Raw genomic sequence first — 12,594 nt, forward strand, 5'->3', positions numbered from 1 at the left:
AATACACATCCTACCCTATGAATACCTTAAAAAAATTAAACCAGTAGATCTATTCCCTTCACCTCTGAATAAATTTAACTCTTAGAGTTGTCTTAAGTTAAATTTTTAAGTTTGATTAAATTTATAAGAAAGAACATCAAAGTTTATGATACTAAATTCATAAATATATTCATAATGCGTTCATTTAAGGATATAAATACCGTTGCCCTTTCTCTATAAACTCAATCAAATTTAAAGAAATTTAACCTAAGATAAACTTTAGGAATTGATTTATTTAGAGACGATAGGAGTATATTATATACCACTAAATGCATTAAAATAAATACTTGTAGTATATTATCTACCAAAATAGATAAAAAAAATACAGGCATGTGACAAGTCTAGACTTCCTGGGTGGATCTCAAAGAGACTCTCTATATCCTTTAAACATACATTCCACACCTCTTTTACTGAATCTCTAAATATAGATATCCTCTCCCAAATTTCTCACTACTTAGAGGGCGAGAATAGCTCTCCAGAGAAGCACAAGATAGAAAAGTTATTTAACGACATACATATATAGAAAATAATTTTTACTCAAATAACTCTCCAAATAATAATTTAGAGACTAAATTTTAGAAGATTCTTAGAGATACTCTGAGTCCTACAACAGATAGTGGTGAAATAGGCGCACGGGACAATGAGGTCTTGGCCAATCTTTTATTCTTTTAGCAAATCGCATGCACCATAACGACTCAGGAAGATTTGCAAGTAGAGAGCAGACCTTGCAGGGAGCCAGGGACCATCTGCACATTATATGTTTCTTTCTTTGTCTACAACAGATTACTGTTCCAAACCTATATATGAAGAACAACTAGCAATGGTTAAGAGAGACCAGTTGTACATAGTAGAGCATGATGCACCCAGAGCGAAAACAGCATTCATGCCACTGTGGACCAGCGCACGATGGTGATGTGCGCTCAGGCTGCCTCCTACAGAACTGGAGGACTAGGAGCACAGGCGACGATTCGAAGTGCTTGACAAGCATTATGGTTCCAGCTTCAAGGAGACAACACGGGACTTCCTGTTCTGCTTGGCTGCCCTCACGAACACTGTGGAGAGGCATGCCGGTGCCCACCATGGCCTACGGACTTCTTGCTCCCCTTTGAGGCAGGCGACTGGATTTTACAATCAGCATTAGTCACACCAAACTTCGTTCAGAGTTCAAGCAGAGACTTCCAAAGAATTACATATAGACAAAAGCATGATATCTCAAAATTACAAACAAAACAACTCAAGAACTCACTTAAGGGTGCTTAGCGTTCATGGCAAAGATATCCAATATTCAGTAGCAGCATATATTGAACTTACTAAAGCCTCACTAGTCACTATGCTAAACATATTTGAGTCACACAGTGAAACTATCCAAAACAGAAAGAACCAAAATAGTAGCTTCAATCACACAACCTATTTGCTTACAGTCTCTCCCTACTATTCTCAAAGTGCTGTTGCGTCAATGTTATCATTATCAATGAGTCAAGCATTTCTGAAGAGATCAGTCCATAACTAGGTAGGCGCACTGCATTCGTTGAAGTGAGTGATACTGAGGCCTAACCGCCTAAGTTCATAGCTGACCTTCGAACAATACCCCACCTGGTCTGACTTGTTCTCATTTAAGGTGTTCATATTGTGTCAATTGTCAAATGGACCACTAAAGAATTCTTTTTTCTAAATATATCCAATATTGTTTGTGGCAGCTCTTAACATCATTTTTCCATTTCACATGTATTTTATGTATAATAGTGGTTAAAATTCCAAGGTTTGATGGCAAGAAGTTAAAATATCTATTTTAGACCACATGTAGTGCCACATACGTTTAGTAATGGAGTCATGATTAACTCAAGTCTCAAACTGCTGCCGGTAACTTGGCAATGACACTTTATATGCACAAAACTTCAGCAAAAGAATCAGCTAAGCCAATCTACATAACTGAGCAACCGAGCAATGAGCTTCTACCACTTCAAACACTAGTATTTTGGCTGCTTTTGTAAATGCCAAAAAAGATGCATCAGTGAGAGGAAACGGAAATTTCTTTTTAACAGACTACTTCGCACATTGTTATAAAGTCAAGTGGAACCGAATGAGAAAATGAGTACATATGGAGCAGCACAACTATTATAAGGTAGAACATAGAAGAAATGGGTTATAGATAGAGTCCTTGATGTGAAAGGCTAAACAAGAACAATAATTATACAAACCTTTAATGCGCCTCAACTCTTTGCACAGTGTGATAAAGTCTCCCCATTTCATATGGCACCGCCTAATAAAGCGCAGAATCTGTTCAGTAGTAAACATGGACAAGCTTTCTAGATATTCTCCATTGACACCGTTTTCTTCAAAAACTTGTCTGTAGCTACCAAGATTTATTTCTTCCAGCCATAATCCAACATCCTGAAAGAAAATAGTTACCTTATTAGGTGAATAGTAAAACATCTTGAGGTGAAAATATAGCCTTGAACTCTTTCATTGGACCTACAAATTGAAGTCATAATAAACTAAAAGTACTATGCTGGCCCAAATGTGGTTCTAAACTATAAAAGCTTAACATACGACAAGATTCTAGATAAAAAAAACTCCTGAAATTCAAAGATGAAATTGTACTAAACTGCAACCAGATATGCTGAATGAAAATCAAGAAACATACCAAGGGAAGGAGGAGAAAAAATAACAGTGATATGGATGCCAGGTCGTTAAATGACACTATAATCTGTCTTGCACATGACCTATCCAACTATGTAAAGCTTTTTGTACTTGGGCAAAAAATGCTGTGGTGCAATAAACAAATAAGCAAACAAGCCAGATAATTTCAAGCTTCAGATCATTCGACTTAGGAAACTGAAAAGAGAGCATAACATAGGGCTGTCTTAAAGGCATAGAAGAAAGGATCAACACAAGACTTTTAACAGAAAACAACAATGCATTTATGACACAGCTAGTTTGGCATTTCGATATATAAGCAATTGGGGAATAATAAGTGATACGTTTTGCAATGACAAAAAATTTCAAAGACCAAGCCAGTTACAAAGTGATTTAGTGTGTGTATCAAAAGAACTAAATAATAAAACTATTGCTGTGGCAAGAAATGAGAGAAAACGAAACAAAACATATATATTGTAATATATGTTGTAGCAATACAATCCCTAACAATCAGCTCGACCTTGGTCTACTCTAACCTGGACCCCAGTCCATGGGCAGCCTAATCTAACACAGCCCAAGCACCACCTGAACTTCTAGGCCCAACCTAGCTTTAGCCTGTACAAGGACTAATCACAGCCCAAACCACTTTCTGTTTGAGAATGTAGTATAGTCTAGCTCAGAAAATGTATAAGAATACTTCAAGGGCAATATGAGTATTAACTGGACAATCGAAGTATCAAACTAATGCTGTTAATTTAATAATCTGACATAACAATGAAGCCCAATTTGGACTTAAGTTCAGACGAACAATATATATGATAGATAAAGAAGTAGAACCCAAATATCTTTAAGAAGTGGAGCTGTCTGCTGCAGAATATTAATCTGTTATCTAAAGTTTGATTGTCTGCCACATCAACATCATCAGGTAAAATAAAACAAAAAAAAGTTTGAGTGACTAAGCAATAATAATCTGCCCATTCAAGTAACACCAAACACTCCAGGTTGGACTATGATTTGGTCTTATGAAGCTAGAGCAGGTTGGGCTTGTTGGTCTTGGATCATTCTTTGGCCAGGGTAAGCTTTGACTGGGCCAGATCTGCAAAGCCTATGGTTGGGTAGGATGTGGAACAATATTTTAGCAGGCCTTAAACTGAGCTTAGTGTAAGGTTGAAATTCACAATCTAAGCCAAAAACTCAAAATGGCTCATTTATAATTCTATTAAAAAAAAATTCAGGATAAGGATAAACACCCCATTGGCTTATAAGATTCAATTAAGGATATATAGTATGATCACTATATGCCCTAAACCTAAACGAAGGCTAATCGTGTCGTTTAGGTCCTAAACGGTTGGACTGTTTAAACCCGTTTAAACCATCTAAAACGGTCCAAGCAGCATAAACAGATAGAGCTAGATGTGATTAAATGGAATAAATGGCTATTTAATTAACTGTTTAGTCAATAGAAGGATTACAACTACCACATCAGTACTCACCTAATCAATGTTGTAAATATATAAGGTGGAGTGGGATTTAGGTTCTTTCCGAAAAAATTATTTGCTAGAATACATATTTTTATATACATAAATGTGTATACTTTCTTGTATATTTAAATTTTACATACATAAATATGTATATTTTAGTGGTACTATACAAAACTGTTTAGACCGTTTAACCCCATTTAAACACCAACTATATGGCACAAACGGTAAACTACGGTTGACCGACTATTTACCGTTTAGCATTTAGGATAACACTGAGTACCTCACTAATGTGCAAGTTCCAAAGCCACCAAGATGAAATAATCCAGGCACAATAAAAGATGCAAAAACAAAAAGATCTAATGAATAACATGTAGGAAAAGACATAGAACAATTGAATAACTGAAACCTCAATACTCAGTGGTCACTAGAACTGACAGTACATTAAAATGAAAGGGACAACAGCATATAAAATATCAAGTTCCTAAGCCTCTTTTTAGATTTCCCAAATGCCTAACAAAGTGACAGCTTAAAAGCTAGGCTTATAACCAACAATATCACCAAATCCACTCCAAAATGGTTGAAACTCAACTGGGTAAACATTTAGAACTATGTTATACTACAGCATATTCCTTCCCCATGGAGCCTGACAACAAGTCAAGGATGGTCAGAGGAAGAACACTGTTTCACGGATTTCCCAATATCCTAATTAATTCTCCCAAACAAAAGACTATGTAGCGGCAATGCACAAGATAAAGACTCCGCAAGAAGGAAAAAAAAAACATTTGCAGCAGCAAAGCAAAAGAGGGGGGACACAGATGAGCAACCTCGACAGTCCATATGAAGAAATCGAGCGGTTCTGGCGACCGCCCCCGGCCCATCTCCCTCCTCCCAGGAGCGGACTTCGCTTGGGTCATGGGGGTTCAGATGGACCAAGCCCCAAATTCGTGGAGGGCAATCCGCACCCGCGACCCAATCAGGCGCCACGAAGTGCTACAATCAGTGCCAACCAGTGTCGATCTCGCCAGCTGGAGACGAAGACCCTAATCGAGCCATGAACGGACAGATCGGGTTAGCAGCACACATACCCAGAGCGAACACCGAGTGGACAGGGAGAAGAATCTGGGTTTGATTGAAGCGAGCGAGCGATGGTCGCTTACCAACCCAAGAAGAAGGGACCAGTCCTCGCGCTAACGGATCTCTGCCCCCACTGGATTCAGGGAGGGGCGCGGCGGGTGGGGATTCGGCGAGGAGAGCGGGAGGGATCGACACGCCAGCCGTACTGTGGTCGGCGGCGACGCGTCGGGAGCTAGTAAAAGCCTGGTGCGGCGGTGGTGCCCGTGGGCTGGACGCGCGTGGGACCTGCGTCTGGGGAGGGCCCGGCCGATAGCTGGACATGTCAACAGGGAATTGTCCGTCGGGGTTACCGCCCCATCTCCGTCCCTGCGCAGGAAATTTCCCCCGTCCCCGTCCCATGAGGCTCACGTTGAGCACTTCTTTCCCATCTCTGTTTCTACTCGGGGATTTAATTTCCACGGGGATCTTCATTCCCACAAAGCTGTCAACTACACGTAAATAGTTCAATGCACATGTGTTGAGTCCTCAATACACACGGTAGTTCAATACACAGAAGCGTACACCTAACTAATTAGTGTTTTCCTTTACCCACTATATCAGCATGACACGGATCACAAAAGACTAGAGAACTTGACTGGGGCTGTGAAGCCACCCCTGCAACTGCAGCTCGTTTAGCTATGTCTTGATTGCTCTGATCAGTTTATGCCATTTGTCCTGATCCTGAATAAACAGCAGGTTTCAATGTATGATTGGAAAATGAAATCACAGTAAGTTTCAGCTGTACAAGCAAACACACCTTGAGATCCACTGAAGTGTGGTAAGAATATGAGGCAAATGACAGTTTTCTAATCTCAGTTCTCAGACCACTTGCCAGCTCCAAACCGCGCCACACCATCAACCAGCTTCACGACCTCACACAATGTCCAAGCAATCAAGCTCGATGATGCTTCTGCGTTAAACACCTTTACTATCAACTGCTTCTATATGCCCTTTCTCAGAACTTACCTGACAGTGGGTTGAGAAGGAAAAATGAGTTAATACATGTACAGGACATGGTCGAGAAGGGAAAACAAGTTAATACATATGTACGGAACATGCAAAACTGCAATTGCTTCCATATTTCCATTTACTTGCTTAGCTTCTAAAGCTTGCATTTACTCGTGTCAATTTGTAAACATGAAAAAGGCATACAGCGTACCTTTAGTGGAACTTCAGGTGCTTCCCTCAGGTGGTTTCCTTTGTCACCATCATTTGCCAATATCATCTCAACTGTTGTCTGAATCCCTTGTCACCACAGCAGTCACCATCTGCACAACCAATTACTCAATCACGGTCACTACAGTGAAAACAGAAGAATCAATTTAGTAGCACCAATCTGTCTAAGGGGCAATTAAGAACTTGGTGCTTCGGCAATACAACAGTGCATCACCAACTAGGAATCCAGCATTACAACACAAAATGACAAGTTTATCACCAACTGGCTGCACAACAGCACAAAAGTAGCACCATAAGCTTACAAGTTCATGGGCTCATCACAAAGAGGCATTACAACACAAAATGACAAGTTCATAACAATCTTGGAAGCAAACACTAAGGAGTGATACAACAGCCCAGCAGCAGCCAACTGACCCAACTCTTGTCTTCAAAGTTCAAACAAGCGTCAGTCCCTATATCCAACAACCAGCAAAATAAATACAATTAGTCAAGTATGAGTCAACAAAGAGACTAAAGTATTTATCAATTTTAGTTTTACACTTTACCTCAATCCCATCTTGGATCTCTTGAAGACAACTCCAAAAGCTAGCAGTTTCAACATTGTCTTCACCTACAGAAAAGCATTAGAAGAATTAATTTAGAACCATGACACTTGTAGAATGTATGGAGTATACCACAAATGGGACAGCACAAGTACCTTGGTATTTGTTTCGCAGCCAGTTTTGTGAATACATTAAAGCCTCCAGGATATCTGAATTAAGCTTACTGTGGTGCTCACTAAGAACACGTCCACTAGTGCTAAATGCAAATTCAGATGCAACTGTGCTAACTAGGATGGTAAATATATCTCATGCTACCTTCCTCAATATGGGATAACGTGTTCCAGCTACCTTCCACCAATCAAGAATCTTGAAGTTTTTTGTCTCAATTGGAACCAACTCATCTTCCAAGTACCTTTCTAGCTCTGATTTGAATCTAAATGTTGTTGGCCTTCTACTAGCAACACGTGCACTGATTATAGACAATACACCCGAACTGGAAAGTGGAGGAGCTGAGGATTCTGTATTATCTTCATCCTCTTCCACTTCATACTCCTTCATCAAATCATACAGACAGTTTCTAATCTCAGTAACTCTCTCTGTACACTCTTCATGTGAGTGATCAGTGAGGGTTTCAATGAACCCAAGGAAAAAGTCGGTCTTAAACCGGGGATCTAAAATGGTGGCCAATCCCATTGGTCCTTGAATCTCCTTCCAATACTTATTGAACTTCTCATTCATTTCAAACGACATTTTCTCTATAATGGGATTGCCACAAAAACTCCATTTTCTGATTTGCTCTTTAGCCTCACAGATTTTAAGAAGATGAATATTGGCTGTCACATAATTTGTCCCAAAAAATACTGTTGTAATATCATTAAACAACTTGAGTCTACCAACTATCTCTCTACAAAAATCCCATTCTTCCTCACTAGGTGCACAATCATACAACTTGTCAACAATTGATGCACGACTAAAAACAGCTTTGTAAGGCACTGCAATGCTAAGCATCTTGAAGGTAGAGTTCCACCTAGTCTTGCAATCAAGGCCTAACTTGTGTTCCAATTTTACTTTGATATGTTTAGCAATTTCTTCAAATTTCTCTATTCTTTTAGGTGTGGCTGTCCAATAGGCAACACTCTCATGAATTTTTGCAATTGAATCCTTTATCACCTCTAAACCATCCCTCACAATCAAGTTTAGAATATGGGCAGCACAACGCATATGCAACAGTTTTCCATCCAACATTAGCTTTGATTTGCCTATCTTCTTGACAAGTTTAGGGATTACCTTATCATTAGTGCTACAGTTATCAAGAGTCAAAGTTGAGATCTTTTCATCTAAGTTCCACTCCACCAATGCTTCATAGAGCATTTCACTTATAACTTCAGCTGTGTGTGGAGCTCGGACATAGATAAACCTGGAAATACATGACAACAAGAAATAAAATCATTTTTTGATGAAATACCTCATGATAATGTCTCTAAGTGCCCATGAATCATCAATAAAATGAGCTGTAATAGCCATGTACCCTCTTCTTTGGTTATCCGAGGTCCACAAGTCAGTAGTAATAGCAACTCTTGACTTAGTTTCAACCATATAGGATAGTGCCTTTTTCTTTTCTTCCACATATGTATTCATAATATCCTTCCTAAAAATTACAGCAAGAAAAGGTAAAAAATTTAGAATAAAACTTTAGTGCAAACACACACAAAAATGATAGCTAGGTAGTGCCAAATATTACCTAATAGTGTTTATAGTCATCATCTTGAATAATGGCTGTAGTGCACTCACAAACCTTCGAAAGTCAGCATGGTCAACAATACATAAAGGATACTCATGCAGTACAATCATGGCAGCAAGCTCCTTCCTAGCAACTTCTGGATCAAATGTGTAATTCTCCACTGATATTTTCCCTCCTTCTTTGGAACCGAACCTCAAGGCTGATTGTTCAAGTGCCTTCTGCTGACCCTTTAGCTTGATCTTTTTAAGTGTGCAGATTTTCAAATGATCATGTAGATGCTTAGTCCCATTGATGCTTTTCCCTCCAAGCTGCTTGTGGCAATGAAGGCATTGAGCCTTCACAATACCACAGACTTTGACCTTCTTGAAATCATTCCAAACAATAGAAGTCAGCTTTCTCTTAGTGCCAAAGTCCATGTCTTCAGGCTCATCGTCATCAATTTGTATCGGCTCAGAATCATTAACAGATTCAGTTTGTGGTGAAAGTGATTGTGAATCTTGTGGGCTGCTACTCCCGCTGCCTTGAGTTGCGTTCATAGTGAATCTGACAATTACCAAATAAATATGAATGAAATCTGCGACTATATATGAAATATGCAAACATAAATAAAATGCACAAAAACATGCTGCAATAATCTGAAGCTCAGAGCATAGAATATAAATATGAACATTGTAGCATACTATGTAGATCGTTACACACACATACATTCAATAATAATCTGAAGTTTTAACTAAATGATTAAGAACCATGGATTTTAGTTGCATTCATTCATAAATCATAACCATGGAATATAGTTTACACATGCAAAAATATTAATATAAACAAGCTAATAAGAGAAGAAGGTTAGCGAGATTAAAACCGACCCTATGGATTTTAGTAGCCGGAGGCCACCGTCGATTGATGCTTCCAGAGTGGTCGGAGCAGGAGCTCCTTCATTTGCAAGACGGCTTGTCGTCTTGGTCGTGGACTTTTTCATTTGAGGCTTTGGAGGTCGTCCCTTTGCAGTTGCAGAAGCGGCAATGGCTGCAGCAGGCGTCAACACAGCGGATCTAGTAGCCGTCATAGCATTTGGTGGCCGATCCAAATCCATGGCGTCCCTTTCGCGAGGACCGCCGGACGTGGGTTAGTGAGTGAATGAGAACGACGCAGGCATGCATCCATAGCCCATACCCCACCCATGCCCGATAGGCAAAATCTCGAGGGAGGACTAAGACACGCTTGTGCAAAGTGCAAGAGTGCATGCTACATGGAGTCTTAGTTTCTCACCTTACTTCATCACCGTCCGAGCTTGGAGGCGGGGAGGGCGAAGCCATGGTGGCCAGCAGTGAAGGCTGTGCGGATGCGTCTCCCGTGATGCTCTACAGGCGACGCGGCCTTGGTGGTGTGGATCCGACGGTGAGCTGCTCCGATGACTGCAAGTGGTCGATGGAGTGGAGTGGTTGTTGGAGGTGGAGTGGCCGCGGCGGCGGCACCAGGTCTGCGGCAGCGGCTGTGCTCGTGGGCCTGAGCACCTCTGCGCTGCTGCTTGTTGCCTTTGCGCCTCTGCACCGGGTCTGTGGCGGCGCTGCTGCGGGTAGCAAGGGAGCGGCAAGCCGGCAAGCGGCTGCTGCAGCTGGGAGCGGGAGCCGGGAGGAGATTACGGCGGCTGCGGGCCTACGGCTGGAGGTAAGCGTGCGACTGTGCGAGAGCCAGAGCAGCGAGACTGCGAGAGAGCGGCGTTTGCGTCTGCGGCTGGATGGGGAATTGGGGATCGAGGAATTAGGGTTGGATACTTGGATGGCGCGTTATATACCTCCGCGATTTACTGGGCCGTTACATGGGCTGCCTGTTGGCTGCTGCGTGCTTCGTAAATCTTTGCGGGGCGGGTTGACGGGGATCGGGGTCGGGGACCAGGCAACCATCCCCGTCCCCGCCATCCCCAACGGAGAGAACATTACTACCAAATTCTTCCCCGTGGGGATTAATTTTCCCCCATCCCCATCCCCTAATGGAAGAATTCCCCGCGGGGAATCGGGGATTGGGTCCCCGTTGACATCTTTACCGATAGCAGCGCAAACGCGAGCCTCGAGCCCTCGATGCATCGCACAACGCCCACTTCTTTGCAACCTTCATTCTTTCAAAAAAAATTTAACCTTTTGAGCTTCTCAAAGTGAAGATTTTACATTTTACGGATAAATATATTTAGTGTCATCCTTTTTCTAAAAACAATTACTTTAATTTAATTACTAAAAAGTAATGATTTCAAGTCCTGTGGTGGAAAGTGTATTATTTTTGTGACGATATATTAGTTCAGTCCAAAGTGTTTTTATAGGCTGATTTTTAGTTCAGTCCGAAGTGTTTTTCTAGGCTGATGTTCCTACGGTTAGGTAAGAGTTATATTGATGCAAGCGTTTTCATAATTTTTAGTTTAAAAAAAATATTACAAATGCAAATGCTAATGACGATAAATTTATCCTTGTGAACTCACATAGGCACGTATTATCTTTGTGAGTACCTTCGACGGATCTTGACTTTTGAGTTTAACAAAGATATCACATACACCTACCCTGCTATGGATTGACGTATCACCTACCACTGGAAACAACATCACTAAATTTTAAAATAAATCTAAAAAAATATTGCCATACTTTTCTTACTAGTACTAAGGACCTAGATATTTAGTAATAAATATTACAAATATGCTCATGTCTTCTTAATAAGGATAAACATGTTCATTTACATGTGGAGCGAACCCATCTCATTCTCTTGGATGCTTTTAAAGCAAGACCCTACTTAACATAGCTCCAAATGGTTACCTCCTTGTTACATTAGAGGAGCCAAAGACAATGGAGCAAAAATAGTGCATTCACTAACTCCTAATTCATTTTAAGAGGAGAGATAAAATGACTCATTGCTATAAAACATGGAAGAGCTTAAACCGGAGCTATACCAAACAGGGGCTAAGTCGGAGCTATACCAAAGAGGGGCTAAGTCTAAGAGCATATTTCGTAAGCCGCTTAGTGGCTAAAATAAACTGAAACTAGCAGTTAAATGATTCACTTTTCCATAACTTTCTCCTTACTATGCTTCTCCCCATTGCCCTAGTTCTTATGGCCACTCCTTTACTCCATTTGTGAAGCTTCCTAGGGAAGCCCTTCTCCACACTAGTATACTAAAACAAGTTCTAAGTCCACCAATTGAGCGGGAGCTTGTGCCTTTCTAGGTCAACCTCCATGTTCATGTTTTCAGCTAGTTAGTTGCTTTACTTGCTTATTAGTTCACCTAGGAGTGGCTAGTTTACTTGCTAGTCTCTTGTGTTGTTGTATGCTCTCTAGTGGTAAATCACCTTGCTACTAGAATTGATTAGAGGCTTGCATTGAGTGAATTAGTCTAGGCAAAGTAGTGTCATTTCGTACTAACCACTTTGCTCTTGTAACTATGTATTTGTAGAGAAATTTTTAATAGGCTATTCTACTCCCCTCTAGTCATCTAGATCCTTATAAATCTCCCCGTAAACTTTTGTGGGGACGGGGATAGGGATTTTCCTCCTCACGGGGTCAGTGATGGGGAGCCATTCCCTAACAGAGAATTCTGCACTACCATTTCTATGCATGCTAAATCCCATTCAATGCTTTGTTGAATAGTTTCATATACTTTTGGAGTCATGTGTTTCCATGGAGAAGTGATGTATGAATAAGACATCCATGTATCTTTAGCTTTAGTTCTCCTGATTGGTAATCTTACTAGAACATATGTGGCCTTCTATGACGAATATATCATGGCAATAGAGCAATTTGTCATTGTGTCATTCTATTTTATGATGTTTCATGGTGAACGATATGAGTTAGTGAAAAAATGAGTTCTATCATATTAGGCCACCACGTAA

General features: G+C 40.6%; 1 protein-coding gene across 1 annotated transcript; it reads right to left on the minus strand.

Annotated features, from left to right (window-relative positions):
- Positions 1 to 607: 607 nt before the first annotated feature.
- Positions 608 to 5,539, minus strand: LOC136504576 (uncharacterized). The gene is made up of 4 exons (XM_066499526.1): positions 5,315 to 5,539; positions 4,982 to 5,197; positions 2,238 to 2,430; positions 608 to 1,157 (listed from the first exon to the last, which is right to left on the minus strand). The coding sequence occupies exons 2-4, from the start codon at positions 5,069 to 5,071 to the stop codon at positions 1,027 to 1,029; spliced, it is 414 nt and encodes a 137-aa protein (XP_066355623.1). The 5' UTR covers positions 5,072 to 5,197; positions 5,315 to 5,539; the 3' UTR covers positions 608 to 1,026.
- Positions 5,540 to 12,594: the final 7,055 nt, after the last annotated feature.

This window comes from Miscanthus floridulus, chromosome 14 (genome assembly GCF_019320115.1).
Source record: "Miscanthus floridulus cultivar M001 chromosome 14, ASM1932011v1, whole genome shotgun sequence".
Taxonomy (NCBI): Eukaryota; Viridiplantae; Streptophyta; class Magnoliopsida; order Poales; family Poaceae; genus Miscanthus; species Miscanthus floridulus.